This window comes from Anomaloglossus baeobatrachus, chromosome 1 (assembly GCF_048569485.1).
Source record: "Anomaloglossus baeobatrachus isolate aAnoBae1 chromosome 1, aAnoBae1.hap1, whole genome shotgun sequence".
Lineage (NCBI taxonomy): Eukaryota > Metazoa > Chordata > Amphibia > Anura > Aromobatidae > Anomaloglossus > Anomaloglossus baeobatrachus.
The window spans coordinates 242,475,204-242,494,845 of record NC_134353.1 but is presented as its reverse complement, the minus strand read 5'-3'; the positions used below and the strand labels follow the sequence as shown (position 1 = coordinate 242,494,845).

At 48.0% G+C, this 19,642-nt stretch overlaps 1 protein-coding gene across 2 annotated transcripts in view; it reads right to left on the bottom strand.

Annotated features, from left to right (window-relative positions):
• Positions 1-19,642, bottom strand: part of MFSD8 (major facilitator superfamily domain containing 8) — a 49,873-nt gene that overhangs the window by 16,361 nt on the left and 13,870 nt on the right. For both annotated transcript variants that reach the window (XM_075348731.1, XM_075348739.1), the window contains exons 2-8: positions 17,870-17,982; positions 16,608-16,693; positions 9,679-9,722; positions 5,444-5,684; positions 3,965-4,078; positions 3,733-3,877; positions 3,575-3,633 (exon numbers count right to left, since the gene is read on the bottom strand). In XM_075348731.1, the coding sequence (XP_075204846.1) occupies positions 3,575-3,633; positions 3,733-3,877; positions 3,965-4,078; positions 5,444-5,684; positions 9,679-9,722; positions 16,608-16,693; positions 17,870-17,931 (751 nt within the window). In that variant the 5' untranslated portion in view covers positions 17,932-17,982. The remainder of the gene's footprint in view (positions 1-3,574; positions 3,634-3,732; positions 3,878-3,964; positions 4,079-5,443; positions 5,685-9,678; positions 9,723-16,607; positions 16,694-17,869; positions 17,983-19,642) is intronic.

Below are 19,642 nucleotides of genomic sequence, written 5' to 3'. Positions count from 1 at the left end.
GGGGCTGTCGCCAGGCCGAACGGCAGTGCCACGAACTGAAGGTGTTCGTCTCCTATGGCGAAGCGCAGAAAACGCTGATGCTCTGGAGCAATCGGAACGTGGAGATAAGCATCTTTGATGTCGATTGATGCTAGGAAATCTCCTTGGGACATTGAGGCGATGACGGAGCGGAGGGATTCCATCCGGAACCGCCTGGTCTTTACGTGTTTGTTGAGCAGTTTTAGGTCCAGGACAGGACGGAAAGACCCGTCCTTCTTTGGAACCACAAACAAGTTGGAGTAAAAACCGTGACCCTGTTGCTGAAGAGGAACAGGGACCACCACTCCTTCTGCCTTCAGAGTGCCCAGCGCCTGCAGAAGAGCATCGGCTCGCTCGGGAGGCGGAGATGTTCTGAAGAATCGAGTCGGAGGATGAGAGTTGAACTCTATCCTGTAACCGTGAGACAGAATGTCTCTCACCCAACGGTCTTTTACCTGTGGCAGCCAGGTGTCGCAAAAGCGGGAGAGCCTGCCACCGACCGAGGATGCGGTGTCAAGCGGCCGTAAGTCATGAGGAAGCCGCCTTGGTAGCGGCACCTCCGGCGGCCTTTTTAGGGCGTGACTTAGACCGCCATGAATCGGAGTTCCTCTGATCCTTCTGAGGCCTTTTGGACGAAGAGAATTGGGACCTGCCCACACCCCGAAAGGACCGAAACCTCGACTGTCCCCTCCTCTGTTGGGGTAAGTTTGGTTTGGCCTGGGGTAAGGATGTTTCCTTTCCCTTGGATTGCTTGATGATTTCATCCAATCTCTCACCAAACAAACGGTCGCCAGAAAATGGCAAACCGGTTAAGCACTTTTTGGAAGCCGAATCTGCCTTCCATTCCCGGAGCCACAAGGCCCTGCGTATTGCAACCGAATTGTCGGCTGCAACCGCCGTACGGCTCGCAGAGTCCAGGATAGCATTAATAGCGTAGGACGCAAATGCCGACGTTAGAGATGTTATGGAAGCCACTTGCGGCGCAGACGTACGTGTGAGTGCGTCAATTTGCGCTTGACCCGCTGAGATAGCTTGGAGTGCCCATACGGCTGCGAATGCTGGAGCAAAAGACGCGCCGATAGCTTCATAGATGGATTTCAACCAGAGCTCCATCTGTCTGTCAGTGGCATCCTTGAGTGAAGCCCCATCTTCAACTGCAACTATGGATCTAGCTGCCAGTCTGGAGATTGGAGGATCCACCTTGGGACACTGAGTCCAGCCCTTGACCACGTCAGGGGGGAAGGGATAACGTGTATCCTTAAGGCGCTTAGAAAAACGCTTATCTGGACAAGCCCGGTGTTTCTGGACTGCCTCTCTGAAGTCAGAGTGGTCCAGAAACATACTCGTACGCTTGGGGAACCTGAAACGGAATTTCTCCTGCTGAGAATCTGACTCCTCTACTGGAGGAGCTGAGGGAGAAATATCCAACATTTGATTTATGGACGCGATAAGATCATTCACTATAGCGTCCCCATCAGGAGTATCAAGGTTGAGAGCAGCCTCAGGATCAGAATCCTGATCAGCTACCTCCGCTTCATCATACAGAGAGTCCTCCCGCTGAGACCCTGAACAATGTGATGATGTCGAGGGAATTTCCCAGCGAGCTCGCTTAGGCGGTCTGGGACTGCGGTCCGTGTCAGAGACCTCACCCTGGGATCTATGAGACACCCCGGGAGGACATGGTTGTTCCAACTGAGGGGAACCAGGGGGCAATGATTCCACAGTGCCAATGGTCTGAGATACCGGTCTGGACTGCAAAGCTTCTAGTATCTTAGCCATAGTCTCAGACAGCCTTTCAGTAAAAACTGTAAACTCCGTCCCTGTCACCTGGACAGTGTTAGCAGGTGGTTCCCCCTGGGCCACCCTTAGCAGAGGCTCCGGCTGAGTAAGTGCCACAGGGGCCGAGCAGTGCACACAATGAGGGTCAGTGGAACCTGCCGGTAGTGAAGCCGTACATGCGGCGCAGGCAGCATAGTAAGCCTGTGTTTTGGCACCCCTGCTTCTTGTGGGCGCCATGCTGTTGTCTCCCCTGAGCAACCCAGGAGGGTATATAGCCAAAAATCAACTGTGCACTATACAGTGTAAAGTATAGCCTATAATCATATAATCTATAAGTACACTTCTGCACAAGTGGGGCCAGCACCTGAGGTGCTGCTTACCGGCCGCTCAAGACGGTTGTGTGGCCACCAGAATCCCTGCCTGGGTCTCCCAGAGCTTGTCTCCCCTCTCCAGCGTCAGAAGAGCTGACAGGAATGGCTGCCGGCGTCCTGAGGAGAGGAGGGGGCCGTGGGCGTGCCCTAGAAAGTGCGGGAAACTGGTGCCCCACTGTGCACAGTGAGGGGGGTGGAGTATGCAAAGCATGCTCCAGCCCTCAGTGCTGACATTCTGTACAGCGTCCCGCCCTTCCCCTGACTGGCAGGCCTGGGGGCGGGAAGAGAATGAGACTAGGCCGCAAAAGCCGGGGACTAGAGTTATAAGCGCGGCCGCCGTAAAAGCGCGGTCGGCGCGGATGTCCCCGGCGCACTAACAGTCCCAGCCGCGCCGCATGTATAACAATGGCAGCGGCGGTCAGCGCGGTAGTCCCCAATACACTACACACCCAGCCAAGCTGCAGCGTGTGATGGCACAAGTGCGGTCAGCGCCGCGGTCCCCGGCGCACTAACACACCCAGCAATGCTGGAGTGTTTCTGTGCGCGGTCCCCACGGGGACACAGAGTACCTCAAAGTAGCAGGGCCATGTCCCTGACGATACTCGGCTCCTTATCCAGCAGAATCCCCAGGGGCTGTGGATGGAGCACGGTCTCAGTGCCTGGAGACCGATTAGGATCCCACTTCACCCAGAGCCCTAAATGGGATGGGGAAGGAAAACAGCATGTGGGCTCCCGCCTCCGTACCCGCAATGGACACCTCAACCTTAACAACACCGCCGACAAGAGTGGGGTGAGAAGGGAGCATGCTGGGGGCCCTGTTATGGGCCCTCTTTTCTTCCATCCGACATAGTCAGCAGCTGCTGCTGACTAATCTGTGGAGCTATGCGTGCATGTCTGCCTCCTTCGCACAAAGCAAAAAACTAACTGAGGAGCCCGTGGGAGCACGGGGGGTGTATAGGCAGAAGGGGAGGGGCTTTACACTTTTAGTGTAATACTTTGTGCGGCCTCCGAGGCATAGCCTATACACCCAATTGTCTGGGTCTCCCAATGGAGCGACAAAGAAAAAAACAAAAACATGAGCCGGAGTATAAGTTGGTATATATGCCCTGCATAGAAGAATGTTCACACTGCATACTTGTAACACCCCAAAAGACCTGCTGTGTTGTGTTGGATGCTTTTTCGCCACATCATTACATTTTTTTTTTTTAGAATAGGAGCTTAAACAGATAAAGAAAGCATGTGCCAGGATTTGTTGCACAACTCCATTCACGCCTGATGACAACGTACTCTACATAGCCTCCACAGCCCATCCCGATGCCAGTTCTGAAGGCACTGTTTCACATAGTATAATGCGTATATTCACATTGCTCTGGAGGCTGAACAATAAGCCAAAACAGTATACGTACTTTCAGATGCGTAGTTTATACTGCCTATGTGCTTTCCATGATCATCAACTCGATGTTCTCTGCAAGGCGATATTTGGGATATAAACGTCATAAAGAATAATTTAATGTGAGCCATACAAAACCAACAACTGGACTGTCCTTGTATGAAAACATGTTACCTGAATATTGCAAAGATCAAAATGATATTCACAATGCCAAGAAAAGCACCCAAAAGAGATGGCGCAGTGTACATGTTCACTTGGAGGGCGATGGCAGCGAAGGTCACTCCTACTTCTCCAATTAGTGTAAACGCCGCCTGAAATGCTGGAAATCAGAATTATTCTCCTTAATGTCTTTCCCCAAACTACAGGCCTACAACCTTACAGAACAGACCACTAATAACATACCTACCGGGACCAAGGATAAAGCCAAGAGCTTGAAAGGCACTAATATTAGCCATGGCACTTGTCCTTTCTGATAGGGAGGTGGCACCTGCGACATAGGACCGGACAACAGCTACATTTCCTAGAGTGCACAAAATAAAGAATAGAATTAATTATCGTATGACAAGAAAGTCCTCAATACTATGGCAGGACACCGGTTACTTAATTATCAAACCGCTTAATACACGTTAACCTTCATTAAAAACAATAGAAAGCTAAATCAGACAAGAACTTCCAAAGACAATAGTAGAGAAGCTGCAAAAAGATGAGCATAAGCAGGAAACGGGATATGTTACCATCAATGTGCAAACCATATGGGAGCGAACCGCACATCAGTAGTGATGGGCGAGCACCAAAATGCTTGAGTGCTCGTTACTCAAATCAAACAGGTTGGACGCTTGGACAGGCTCAACTCGAGTACAGAGTACAATGGAAGTCAATGGGAAACAAGCATTTTCCTGGAAGACCCCAACAGGAGGGCGGGGGGACAGGAGAAATCGCTGAAAGGGATGGAAACAGCGCTCAAATGGAATGGGAACAGCATGGGGAAGACGCCTGGATGCATCTCTGACTCCCAAGTCGCTGCTGCGAGGAAGGTTGTCAGAGTATTATGCCCTTTTTACTGACTGACAGTAAAACATACAAAACCAAAGATACCATGGATTTTACAGGAAAAGAGTTAGGAAACATTCACTCCTGTATGACTTGTATACTTGTTTGAAAGATATGAAGTAGAACAAACAGGAAGTTGACCAAAACAAAGTAATATCCCACCCACATGAAAGGAACTAGAGGGTGCAAGTATATAATATCTATGAGGGGCCACATTACTTTGCTTATCGAGCAGTGGTGAGCACGCTCACTCATCACCTAGGCCGGGGCTACATGGGGACTAATGCGATCCTCGCATGACAGTCGGCTCAAGCTGGTAACACAGCAGGAGCAGAGTGTCATGCGAGTGTCACTGCGACTGAGGTCCGATCATGCGATCAGACCTCAGATGCAGGGAAAAAACAAAACAAAAAAAAAAAAAAAAAGGAGCACAGTGGGCATCAAATGTATACTAGTCCCATCCACTTTAATAGTACTGTAAAACACCACATTTTTTGTGTATGAACATAGAAATCGGAAATAACACCATATCCTCATCGTGGGAACTTGGTCTGCATTCACATTTTGAGATCGTGTTGTATTTTTTTGCTGCACAATTGCACCGCTTTGCTTTGATTTTAAGAAGTTATGACAAAAATGAATAAACACTGTAGGCAGCATCGTCATATTGCACCTAACACTACATTCCAGGGGTATGGTACAAGCCGCAGACAAATCTCTACTGAATCACTTTGTAGATTACCAAACATCCACACTTGCTGGACAGGTTACTGCTCATTCTTAATGAAATGGAAAACAACTTTTGTAAATTTGCAAAAACTTTAGAATAACATACCTGATCCAAACCCAACTAATGCTCGGGCAACGACCATGTAATACTTGTTGTGTGAGGCTGGTACTTGCACATAGGCATACAGGCAGCTAGCTGCTACCAGGATAGATATGGAGACCATCAAAGGTTCTCTTCTTGGCCTGTGGTTAGACCACAAACCAAACAAAGGTGAAGCAACCATCTGTCCCAAACTGTAGGAAGCTATTACCCAACCAAGGAAGCTTGTATCAGCACTTGGATCAATCTAAAAGGAAAGAATGTAACTCTTAATAAAAGTAAGAGAATAAAAAGAAATTGATTATTTTTTTCCCCAACATATTTTTATATACTGTATATATACAGTACAGACCAAAAGTTTGGACACACCTTCTCATTCAAAGAGTTTTCTTTATTTTCATGACTCTGAAAATTGTAGATTCATATTGAAGGCATCAAAACTATGAACACATGTGGAATGAAATACTTAAAAAAAAAAAAAAGTGTGAAACAGCTGAAAATATGTCTTATATTCTAGGTTCTTCAAAGTAGCCACCTTTTGCTTTGATTACTGCATTGCACACTCTTAGCATTCTCTCTTGATGAGCTTCAAGAGGTAGTCACCGTAAATGGTGTTAACTGCACAGGTGTGCCCTGTCAGGTTTAATAAGTGGGACTTCTTGCTTTATAAGTGGGGTTGGGACCATCAGTTGTGTTGTGCAGAAGTCTGGTGGATACACAGCTGATAGTCCTACTGAATAGACTGTTAGAATTTGTATTATGGCAAGAAAAAAGCAGCTAAGTAAAGAAAAACGAGTGGCCATCATTTCTTTAAGAAATGAAGGTCAGTCAGTCCGAAAAATTGGGAAAACTTTGAAAGTGTCCCCAAGTGCAGTTGCAAAAACCATCAAATGCTACAAAGAAACTGGCTCACATGAGGACCACAATAGGAAAGGAAGACCAAGAGTCACCTCTGCAGCGGAGGATAAGTTTATCTGAGTCACCAGCCTCAGAAATTGCAAGTTAACAGCAGCTCAGATTAGAGACCAGGTTAATGCCACATAGAGTTCTAGCAGCAGACACATCTCTAGAACTGTTAAGAGGAGACTTTGTGCAGCAGGCCTTCATGGTAAAATAGCTGCTAGAAAACCACTGCTAAAAGACAGGCAACAAGCAGAAGAGACTTGTTTGGGCTAAAGAACACAAGGAATGGACATTAGACCAGTGGAAATCTGTGCCTCGGTCTGATGAGTCCAAATTTGAGATCTTTGGATCCAACCACCGTGTCTTTGTGCGACAGAAAAGGTGAATGGATGGACTCTACATGCCTGGTTCCCACCGTGAAGCATGGAGGAGGAGGTATGATGGTGTGGGGGTGCTTTGCTGGTGACACTGTTGGGGATTTATTCAAAATTGAAGGCATACTGAACCAGCATGGCTACCACAGCATCTTGCAGTGGCATGCTATTCCATCCGGTTTGTGTTTAGTTGGACAATCATTTATTTTTCAACAGGACAATGACCCCAAACACACCTCCAGGCTGTGTAAGGGCTATTTTACTAAGAAGGAGATTGATTGTGTGCTACGCCAGATGACCTGGCTTCCACAGTCACCAGACCTGAACCCAATCGAGATGGTTTGGGGTGAACTGGACCACAGAGTGAAGGCAAAAGGGCCAACAAGTGCTAAGCATCTCTGGGAACTCCTTCAAGACTGTTGGAAAACCATTTCCGGTGACTACCTCTTGAAGCTCATCAAGAGAATGCCAAGAGTTTGCAAAGCAGTAATCAAAGCAAAAGGTGGCTACTTTGAAGAACCTAGAATATAAGACATACTTTCAGTTGTTTCACACTTTTTTGTTAAGCATTCATTCCACATGTGTTAATTCATAGTTTTGATGTCTTCAATGTGAATCTACAATTTTCAGTCATGAAAATAAAGAAAAGTCTTTGAATGAGAAAGTGTGTCCAAACTTTTGGTCTGTACTATATATATTAGTTCCTGACGATAATCCATCACTCATTGTAAATAGTAGATAAAATGCTGTCTGCATCCAGTTTAATCACTGCTCGTCACAGTCCAGCATCGCTCCTGCTTGCGGCGCTCTGCAGCAAAGGAGAGAGTGCGCGGGATGCTGGGCTGTGACGAGCTGTGAAACTCAGCCTACATCCCAGTCACTTAGGGTGACGCAGCCCATGGGTTACTTCATGGGGATGAGCGGACCACAATAGTGCAGCTCAGAGGCAGAATGTACTTGACAAGGTATTTGAGAAAAGCCTTCCCTATGAGTCTTACATGGATGTGGCCACTATTGCTGAGTAGGGACCCACCTCTAACTATAGGTCATTTTCTGACAATACATTCCTTGTAGGTTTATATTTTAACTAAAAATGTAGAGTATTATATTTTCTGAAGAACGTTATTTAGGAAGCACTTATTTAAAAGGAGTATTCTGACGATTCATATTTATTACATAGCCACCTGGATATACGAGACTCCCATCTCCTTCAGATAATATATGACATATCCAATGTATACATGTCCATAATCCAATAATGCTTTTAACACCTGTAAGGCTATGTTCACATTTCCGTTGTTTTGCCTCAGTCACAATCTGTCGCCTTGAGGAATTACGGTATCCTGCAAAATATTTTGCAGGAATCCGTTTTTCCCCCATAAACTTCTATTAGCGATGGATTGTGACTGATGGCCTTGCGTTGCATCCGCCGCCTGACAATCAGTCGTTTACTGACTGACAGTCAGGCGGGAGCAACGCTGAATGTAACTTTTTTTATGCAGTGGATCGATTTTTTTTACTGTGAGCATGCGCACAGTGAAAAACCATGATCCACTGCAAATGCAGTTCCAGCGGCCGGAACAATCAGCTGATTGCTCAGAGAAGCCGGCTGCCGGGCGATCAGCTGATTGCTCAGAAAAGCCGACGGCTGATTGCAGTATAAATACGAGAGAACGATCAGCTGATCGCTCTCAAAAGCCGTCCGCTGGGCGATCAGCTGATCGTTCTCGCTCGTTTTTATACTGAAATCATTTCACGGAAACCGCTTTATCATGACAATAAATTCCATTTCTTGCCGCCCTTTGTACAACTCATCAGTCACAAGCATCAAGCAACGCAGGTGACTGATGCAAAAACACAGAAATGTGAACATAGCCTAAGTGTACTGGTCACTTGCCATAAATATGGAATTTTATTTACCTGGTGTAAATATGGCGGTTCTCTTAAGTCTGGAGTTGTTTTCCCTTTGTTACATGCCTCTCCATTCCAGATATATGGCCACCTCTTCTCTGTATATAAATGTAGTCAAGTGAGCGTGATTCTAAACTCTTCTCCGTAGGACATCTTTAGTACCAAGCCCACATGGCTAAAAATACAAGATTTATATACAGGTAAGAGGAGGCCATGTTCAGGAACAGATTCAAGAGAACAGCGGCATTTACACGACGTAAGGCAACTACATAATTAAGGCAAATGGCAGACCCCCACTGTATATTGTCAGCAGGGTGTCAATACTTAATCTAGCAGAGGGAGGTTAAGAGTCCCCAAAAGGTAGACTTTTTTTTTTCTTAAATATATATATATTTGTGGCTAAAAATTACTTGTTCTATTGGATTTCATTCAAACTTTTGCATTGCTTTTTTTTTGGGCTGTTTGTTTCTCGGTACAATTAACTTTGATGTAATCATAAATCAGCGGAGCTTAGAAAAAAAAAATTAAATTCTAATTCATTTTGCTGGCAACACGATTACCTTCAAGTTTTGTGACAAGAGTCTGCACTGAAAAAACACAACAGGTACACACAGTGCAACAGTGCCAGAGGAGGAGGAAGAAAAAAAAAAAAAAGCAAACAAGGCCTCGTACAGCCATGTAGTTTTTCATAAATATGGCCATGTTCACATGATGCATTGTCAATGCAAGTTTTTTTAATTATATACTTATATTTATTTTTTACATCAAATTTCTGAAAACATGGTCAAAAAAAAAAAAAAAAAAAAACAGTTTTTATTTTGTTTGTTTTTTTTTAAAAAATCACAAACACCCCCCCACCCCCTCCCAAAACAATCAAACTCCAAAACACTGTGCATGCATTGTATGAAAACAGCCAATGGACAGTCTCTTTCATACAGGCAAGGTAGTGCTCTTGCAATTTTATATAGTGTTTTTTTCTCTTCGGTTTTACCACCCATTGTCTTGTTACATAATATTTTACTACTATACCACTAAAATTAAAAGAACACTAACCTTTTGAAGATATGGCCAAATTGAGGTCACCACAATTGAAAATCCTGGGGAAAAATATATTGTTTTCATTTTACAAAGTATTCAGAATGAATCTAGTAGTTTTGAAATATAATATATACACACACATACATACACAGTGCCTTGCGAAAGTATTCGGCCGCCTTGAATTTTTCAACCTTTCTCCACATTTCAGGCTTTAAAACTTAAAGAAATGTTTTAATGTTATGGTGAATAATCAACAACAAGTGGGACCGCTCCCCGGCCCCCGCTCGCACGGGAGTGGTGTGGATACGTTGGTAACCATGCTCGCATGGTTACAAGCGCTGTCACGGAGGTGAGTACTGTACTCCCTCCCCCCCCCCCCGGCCCCCGCTCGCACGGGAGTGGTGTGGATACGTTGGTAACCATGCTTGCATGGTTACAAGCGCATCAAGGTCCTGCTGCCTGCTGCGGCGGAAGATCCACACGCACACACACAAACATACACACACACATCAGATCACACTCACTCTCACACACACCTCACATCGCATCCACATACTCACAACATCCTGGGATATCGCTTGCTTCTCGGCCTCGATACTGTGCTGTTGTGACCTTCCAGGACCTGACGGAGGATCACATGGCCAGAGGCATGTGATATCTCCTGATGTTGTGAGTATGAGCGCCTAAGTGCGATATCGTCAGTGTCTGTGTGTGTGAGTGGATGCGATCGGGTGTGTGTGAGTGGATGCGATCGGGTGTGTGCGAGTGGATGCGATCGGGTGTGTGCGAGTGGATGCGATCGGGTGTGTGCGAGTGGATGCGATCGGGTGTGTGCGAGTGGATGCGATCGGGTGTGTGCGAGTGGATGCGATCGGGTGTGTGCGAGTGGATGCGATCGGGTGTGTGCGAGTGGATGCGATCGGGTGTGTGCGAGTGGATGCGATCGGGTGTGTGCGAGTGGATGCGATCGGGTGTGTGCGAGTGGATGCGATCGGGTGTGTGCGAGTGGATGCGATCGGGTGTGTGCGAGTGGATGCGATCGGGTGTGTGCGAGTGGATGCGATCGGGTGTGTGCGAGTGGATGCGATCGGGTGTGTGCGAGTGGATGCGATCGGGTGTGTGCGAGTGGATGCGATCGGGTGTGTGCGAGTGGATGCGATCGGGTGTGTGCGAGTGGATGCGATCGGGTGTGTGCGAGTGGATGCGATCGGGTGTGTGCGAGTGGATGCGATCGGGTGTGTGCGAGTGGATGCGATCGGGTGTGTGCGAGTGGATGCGATCGGGTGTGTGCGAGTGGATGCGATCGGGTGTGTGAGTGTCGGCAGAGGAGCACGGCGTGCTGGAGGAGGCTGGGAGCAGAGAGGCTGATCATGGGGAAGGCTGATGCTGGGGGAGGCTGGGACGAGGGAGGCTGATGCTGGTGGAGGCTGATGCTTGGGGAGGCTGATGCTGGGGGAGGCTGGAAGGAGAGAGGCTAATGCTGGTGGAGGCTGATGCTTGGGGAGGCTGATGCTGGGGGAGACTGGGAGGGGAAGGCTGATGCTGAGGGAGGCTGAGAGGAAGGAGGCTGGGAGGAGAGAGGCTGATCCTGGGGAAGGCTGGGAACGGGAGGCTGATGCTGAGGGAGGCTGAAAGGAGAGAGGCTGATGCTGGGGGAGGCTGGAAGGAGAGAGGCTGATGCTGGTGGAGGCTGATGCTTGGGGAGGCTGATGCTGGGGGAGACTGGGAGCGGAAGGCTGATGCTGAGGGAGGCTGGGAGGGGGAGGCTGGGAGGAAGGAGGCTGGGAGGAGAGAGGCTGATCCTGGGGAAGGCTGGGAAGAGGAGGCTGATGCTGAGGGAGGCTGGAAGGAGAGAGGCTGATGCTGGGGGAGGCTGGAAGGAGAGAGGCTGAGGCAGGGAGGAGAGAGGCTGATGCTGGGGAAGGCTGATGCTGAGGGAGGCTGGGAGGGGAAAGCTGATGCTGGGGAAGGCTGGGAGGAGAGAGGCTGATCCTGGGGAAGGCTGGGAGAGGGAGGCTGATGCTGGAGGAGGCTGGAAGGAGAGAGGCTGATGCTGGCGGAGGCTGATGCTGGGGGAGGCTGGAAGGAGAGAGGCTGATGCTGGTGGAGGCTGATGCTTAGGGAGGCTGGGAGAGGGAGGCTGATGCTGAGGGAGGCTGGGAGGAGGGAGGCTGGGAGAGGTAGGCTGAGAGAAGAGAGGCTGATGCACACACACACACACACACACACACACACGCGCGCGCACTGCACAACACACCACACACACACACACACACACTGGGAACCACAAACAACTGCCCTACACAGACACCCACACACACAGACAACGCTGGACACACACACAACACCCAACACACAAACACCGCGGCACACACAAATATACGCACATACCGCACAACACACACATTGCACAAAACATACCACCCCCCAAAACACACCACACACACACAAACCGCGCAACACACACACAACGCTACACACACAGCGCTCCACAAACAACGCAACACACGCAACACACATACAACACCGCTCTCACCCCCCGTCACACCCAGACAACACCCAGAACATGTACAGCGCCTACACAAACACTTGGTAACTACACACAACAACATCTCTATATATATATATATATATAACAAAAATCATACATGAACTACACAATACGTAAATTCTAGAATACCCGATGCGTAGAATCGGGCCACCTTCTAGTAAATTATATACATACAAATTACACACACACACACACACACACACACACACACACACACACACACACAGTACAGACCAAAGGTTTGGACACACCTTCTCATTCAAAGAGTTTTCTTTATTTTCAGGACTCTGAAAATCACATTGAAGGCATCAAAACTATGAATTAACACATGTGGAATGAAATGTTTAACAAAAAAGTGTGTGAAACAACTGAAAATGTGTCTTATATTCTAGGTTTTTCAAAGTAGCCACCTTTTGCTTTGATTACTGCTTTGCATACTCTTGGCTTTCACTTGATGAGCTTCAAAATGGTTTTTACTTCACAGGTGTGCCCTGTCAGGTTTAATAAGTGGGATTTCCTGCCTTATAAATGGGGTTGGGACCATCTGTTGTGTTGTGCAGAAGTCTGGTGTATACACAGCTGATAGTCCTACTGAATAGACTGTTAGAATTTGTATTATGGCAATAAAAAAGCAGCTAAGTAAAGAAAAACGAGTGGCCATGATTACTTTAAGAAATGAAGGTCAGTCAGTCCGCAAAATTAGGAAAACTTTGAAAGTGTCCCCAAGTGCAGTGGCAAAAACCATCAAATGCTACAAAGAAACTGGCTCACATGAGGACCGCCCCAGGAAAGGAAGACCAAGAGTCACCTCTGCTGCGGAGGATAAGTTTGTCCAAGTCACCAGCCTCAGAAATCGCAGGTTAACAGCAGCTCAGATTAGAGACCAGGTCAATGCCACATAGAGTTCTAGCAGCAGACATCTCTAGAATAACTGTTAAGAGGAGACTTTGTGCAGCAGGCCTTCATGGTAAAATAGCTGCTATTAAACCACTGCTAAGGACAGGCAACAAGCAGAAGAGACTTATTTGGGCTGTAGAACACAAGGAATGGACATTAGACCAGTGGAAATCTGTGCTTTGGTCTGACATGTCCAAATTTGAGATCTTTGGATCCAACCACCGTGTCTTTGTGTGACGCAGAAAAGGTGAACGGATGGACTCTACATGCCTGGTTCCCACCACGAAGCATGAAGGAGAAGGTGTGATGGTGTGGGGGTGCTTTGCTGGTAACACTGTTGGGGATTTATTCAAAAAATAAAGCATACTGAACCAGCATGGCTACCACAGCATCTTGCAGCGGCATGCTATTCCATCCGGTTTGCGTTTAGTTGGACCATCATTTATTTTTCAACAGGACAATGTCCCCAAAAACACCTCCAGGCTGTGTAAGGGCTATTTGACTAAGAAGGAGAGTAATGGGGTGCTATGCCAGATGACCTGGCCTCCACAGTCACCAGACCTGAACCCAATCGAGATGGTTTGGGGTGAGCTGGACCACAGAGTGAAGGCAAAAGGGCCAACAAGTGCTAAGCATCTCTGGGAACTCCTTCAAGACTGTTGGAAAACCATTTCCGGTGACTACCTCTTGAAGCTCATCAAGAGAATGTCAAGAGTTTGCGAAGAAGTAAAAAGCAAAAGGTGGCTACGTTGAAGAACCTAGAATATAAGACATATTTTCAGTTGTTTCACACTTTTTTAAGTATTTCATTCCACATGTGTTAATTCATAGTTTTGATGCCTTCAATGTGAATCTACAAGTTTCAGAGTGATGAAAATAAAAAAAAACTCTTTGAATGAGAAGGTGTGTCCAAACTTTTGATCTGTACTGTATATCTCTCCGTTGAAAAGTTTGGGGTATACAATACACCGATCCATCTGAGCCTATAGTTTACATGTGCCATTGTCTAGCATGCAGTTTTAGGGTGGTTGTACAGTATACATATAAAATAAAAAGTCTCTGTCATTTGTATTTTGTACGTCAGCTGTTGAGTGCAAGTGTATGGAGTGAGCGGTGTCATGCAGCTAATACCTACCTCAATTTGAAGGACCCCATAGCTGCTATCATACTGTATGTGGTCCATGATACTGTGTGAGGTCCATCATACTGTATGGGATCTATCATACTCTGTGAGGGGCATCATACTGTGTTTATGAAGCTGTATCAAACTGTTGGTGTTGCTCAAGGTACAGCGATACTTATTAAATATACTTAAAAAGTGGACCGAGTTCAGAAGTAGAGTTTCTGCTTTGATAATATTCACCCAACCTCCACAAGTATTTTTTTTTTTTACTGGCCTTACCGTTACACAGTTATGGTCCTGGTCCTTTTTATTACTGAAGGGGTTATCTGGGACTTTCCTTATTTGTTTTTTTGTATTCTGGGGACAAGATCTTACAGGCAGGTAGTTGCCCTGCACCTGCCTGTTCCGCACAATGCTAATCTCTGCTGGCTTAGAGCGGTCACACACCGTTCTTGCCAGCGATTGTCGCTTCGGCTTGGCTCTGTTGTGTTGATGGGGTGTCAGCATGAAATTGGCAGTGACATCACGTCGATAGAACAGACTGAAAGAGGTCACATGAAGCATCAGAATTGCCGGCAGGAATGGTTCGTGACCGCTCTGAGCCAGCAGAGATCAGTTCCAGACAGAACAGGTAGTTAGCAATTACTTGTCTGTAAGATCTTAGCTCTATGGCATAAAAGTAAGAAAGTCTCAGATAACACCGATACGTGCTAATTTTTATGCTCTTAATGAGGGGACGTGGCTTACAGGATTCTCTGGGTAGAAGTATGTGTGGCGCCCTGGACAAGCCAGGGGCCACAGAGAACATCAACAACACACCCCACACTCCCAGCAGGCACACCGAGGTCAAACACAAAACCCTTGTTGCCTTCCTCCAGGGGCTGATGTCCACACCAGGGGGTGGGCCAGGCGGTTGGTCCCGCCCACCGAGGAGTTCACAGTCCTGGAGGCGGGAAAACAGACAGATTAGTTTTGGAGGTGAAATTGGAAGGAGGAGAAGTGGTAGTGGAGCAACTAACTGACAGCGTCCGGGTGTGTGGCCCGGGCGGTACAGCAAGGTTGGCAGACGGTGGTGACCGTCTGCAGGAGTGGCTGATTGGAGTCTACCGTAAGGACCGTTGACGGGCGGTGGCCCGGCCGTACCGGACCGGTACGCAAAGAGAAGCCAGCACCATCTGGCAGGGGCTTACGGACCCCGGCAAGGCTAGGAGTCGCCGTGAATTTGCCAAATTCGTTAGTGAAGGGAACCTCCTGGGTTTCCCATGGGTTTCCCAACAGCCAAGTCCCGACAGAAGGCAACAGTCCAACCAAGTGAGGGAGACACCGTTTCTCAGGGCCAGCGCCTGCGGGCAAAAGGGGCTCCTCCAGCCCATATCCAAGCTGGGGAGCGGGTTACCGGTGGGAACCCATTGGAACCATCTACCGTACATAGGTGCAGGGAAAGGCAGTCACCATCAACCTGCCGGGAGAAACAACACCGCAGCCGTCTGTGGGACCCGTCCATCCAGCCGTGTGTTTTACCGAGAACTGTGTCCTCATCATTGGCTGAGTGAGTACCCCCGCGACCCTGCACCTCGCCAGGCCCCGTAACCTGCCTGCCATCCATCCCTACCCCATCACCGGGCCCCGGGACAACCAACCCCCTACCCACGGAGGGGAGAAATAACAACCAAGCTGCTCCCTGTCACCGCTCCCGGGATCCCCGTCTAGAGCAGCGGTGGTGTCACCAATATCACCACAACCGTGGGTGGCGTCACGGACAATAACCAAAACCCCCACAATCAAAATCCCCTTTTCACTCACGGGCGAGGAACGCCGCTCGAGTCCCCAGGATCCGGCCCACCGCTCGAGCCACCACCGAGCGGTGGGCCAGACCCCAGCAGTGGGAGAGCGCAGCGTCCCCTCCTCCGCCCGCGACATATGCTCCTCTGCATAATTATCCCCCTATGAGCCACGGCCCTATGGTACAGACTATAAAAATGAGCATTAAATAAAAAGCCTCTCTGGAATCGACCGACAGATTAAATAAAGAAGAATCAGGGGAGTACTGGGAATAAAATAATAGTAAAAACTGCAACTTTCTGACCCGATGATAGGTCATGTTTAAGGCTTCAGGAGCAGAATGATTTATTGCTTTTTATTTGCTGCTGCTGATGAGAATAAGTTGCAATAAACCCTACCTGCAGTCACCGGACTTAATTCTAATCCATATTAAGAGATAAAACGTAATAGACAATCAGCAACATGGGGATCGGCCCTCCACAACAGTCAGGTTCTCTCTTGTCCCCTGGGAACATTAGTTCTCTACCTTGGCCTATAGCATTTTTAAACCAAAAGCAAACCAGAAGTCAATGTTAGGAAAGAAGTACTTGCCTACACTGCTGAGGAACATAGTAAGGTACATGACTCGGATGGACCACCATCTGCTCTTATGTTCCTGTTGGGTTTCCACAAAGAATCTGTAAAAGTAAAAAGACCAAAAAAGAGAATGTAGAATCCTGATCAAGTAATACAACATAGAATAAAGCAAAAAATGTCAAATGCCCAAGGGTGTCACTGGATACTACTCTGGGATCTCTCAGTGAGGCGGCAATGCAGAAGTGTGGAGGCCAGACTACAAGTAATCTATGTATTAAGAAAGTGCGTAATCATGATGTAGTTTTTCATCTCCGTACACAAATGGAGGACCATGACACAAGACTTCTGTAAGGGGACTCGGTCAAACATATACTGGCAATCCTTTATGTTCATCCAGTGGGTTGTTTTTTTTTTTCCCCCAGGCGTCTTTACGACCTGGTCTGTTACACCACTGCTAAAAAAGAAAAAAAAAAAAAGAGGCCCCAAGACCAGCGACAGCGGTGTGGCAAAAAATGCCCCAGGAGCAGCGACAGCAGTGCTAGAAAAAATGCCCCAGGAGCAGCGACAGCAGTGCTAGAAAAAATGCCCCAGGACCAGCGACAGCAGTGCTAGAAAAAAGTGTTCCAGGACCAGCGACAGCAGTGCTAGAAAAAGGTGCTCCAGGACCAGCGACAGCAGTGCTAGAAAAAGGTGCTCCAGGACCAGCGACAGCAGTGATAGAAAAAGGTGCTCCAGGACCAGCGACAGCAGTGATAGAAAAAAGTGCTACAGGACCAGCGACAGCAGTGCTAGAAAAAAGTGCTACAGGACCAGCGACAGCAGTGCTAGAAAAAAAATACTCCAAGACCAGCGACAGCAGTGATAGAAAAAAATACTACAGGACCAGAGACAGCAGTGCTAGAAAAAAGTGCTCCAGGACCAGCGACAGCAGTGCTAGAAAAAAATACTCCAGGACCAGCGACAGCAGTGCTAGAAAAAAGTGCTCCAGGACCAGCGACAGCAGTGCTAGAAAAAAGTGCTCCAGGACCAGCGACAGCAGTGCTAGAAAAAAGTGCTCCAGGACCAGCGACAGCAGTGCTAGAAAAAAGTACTCCAGGACCAGCGACAGCAGTGCTAGAAAAAAAATACTCCAAGACCAGCGACAGCAGTGATAGAAAAAAATACTCCAGGAACAGCGACAGCAGTGCTAGAAAAAATGCCCCAGGACCAGCGACAGCAGTGCTAGAAAAAATGCCCCAGGACCAGCGACTCAAGTGCTAGAAAAGTTGTGAACTTACCTAGGCTCCGTGGAATGAAGCAATGGCGAGCGCTCATCATACTCATCTACCACTGACGCCATGGCTTCTAACGGTGGAACTTTCTCTACATAGGATGAACAATGGACCAGAGACTAAAACCAGAGAAAAGAAAAAGAAAAAGAAGGGAATTTTGTTTACTTACCGTAAATTCCTTTTCTTCTAGCTCCAATTGGGAGACCCAGACAATTGGGTGTATAGCTATTGCCTCTGGAGGCCACACAAAGTATTACACTTAAAAGTGTAAGGCCCCTCCCCTTCTGGCTATACACCCCCAGTGGGATCACTGGCTCACCAGTTTTAGTGCCAAAGCAAGAAGGAGGAAAGCCAATAACTGGTTTAAAGACCAATTCAATCCGAGGAAACATCGGAGAACTGAACCATACCACATGAACAACATGTGTACCCGAAAAAAACAGAAAAACCCCGAGAAAACAGGGCGGGTGCTGGGTCTCCCAATTGGAGCTAGAAGAAAAGGAATTTACGGTAAGTAAACAAAATTCCCTTCTTCTTTTTCGCTCCTAATTGGGAGACCCAGACAATTGGGACGTCCAAAAGCAGTCCCTGGGTGGGTAAAAGAATACCTCGTGATAGGGCCGTCAAACAGCCCTTTCCTACAGGTGGGCAATTGCCGCCTGAAGGACTTATCTACCTAGGCTGGCGTCTGCCGAAGCGTAGGTATGCACCTGAAAATGCTTGGTAAAAGTATGCAGACCCAATCAGGTAGGTGCCTGACACACCTGCTGAGCCGTAGCCTGGTGCCGTAATGTCCAGGATGCACCCACGGCTCTGGTAGAATGGGCCTTCGGCCTTGAGAGAACCAGAAGCCCAGTAGAACTGTAGGTTTCAAGAATTTGTTCCTCGATCCCCCGAGCAAGGGTGGATTTGGAAGCTTGCGACTGTTTACGCCGACCAGCGACAAGGACAAAGAGTGCATCCGGGTGGCGCAGGAGCGCCATGCGGGAAGTAGAACCTGAGTGCTCTCACCAGAACCAACAGATGCAAATCTTTCTGAAATTGATGGACTGGACGAGGACACAAAGAAGGTGAGGTGATATCCTGATTGATATGAAAGTGGGATACCACCTTAGGGAGAAATTCCGGAACCGGACGCAGAACTACCCTGTCCTGGTGAAGGACCAGGAAGGGAGTTTGTATGAGAGCGTTGCTAGCTCGGAAACTCTCCTAAGAGACGAGACCGTTACTAGAAGGCCACTTCCCGTGAAAAGCGGGAAGGGAGACATCCTTCAAAGGCTCGAAAGGCGGCATCTGGAGAGCAATTAGAACCTTGTTCAGATCTCAGGGCTCTAACGGCCGCTTGTACGGAGTGCTGAGAAGACAAACTCCCCGTAGGAACGTGCGTACCTGAGGAAGTCGTCGTTTCTGAAAAAATACAGATAGCGCTGAGACTTGTCCCTAAAGGGAACTGAGCGACAACCCATTTTCCTACCTAGATTGCAGGAAGGAAGGAAACATAGACGATGCAACCGGCCAGGGAGAAACACCCTGCGCCGAGCACCGAGATAAGAATATCTTCCACGTCCTGTGGTCAATCTTGGCGGACGTTGGTATGCTAGCCTGTCTCATGGTGGCAACCACGTCCTGAGGTAATCCTGACGACACTAGGTTCCAGGACTCAATGCCACACCATCCGGTTGAGGGCCGTAGAATTCAAATGGAAGAATGGCCCTTGAGACAGCCAGTCTGATTGGTCTGGTAGTGCCCCCGGTTAGCCTACCGTGAGGCACCACAGAA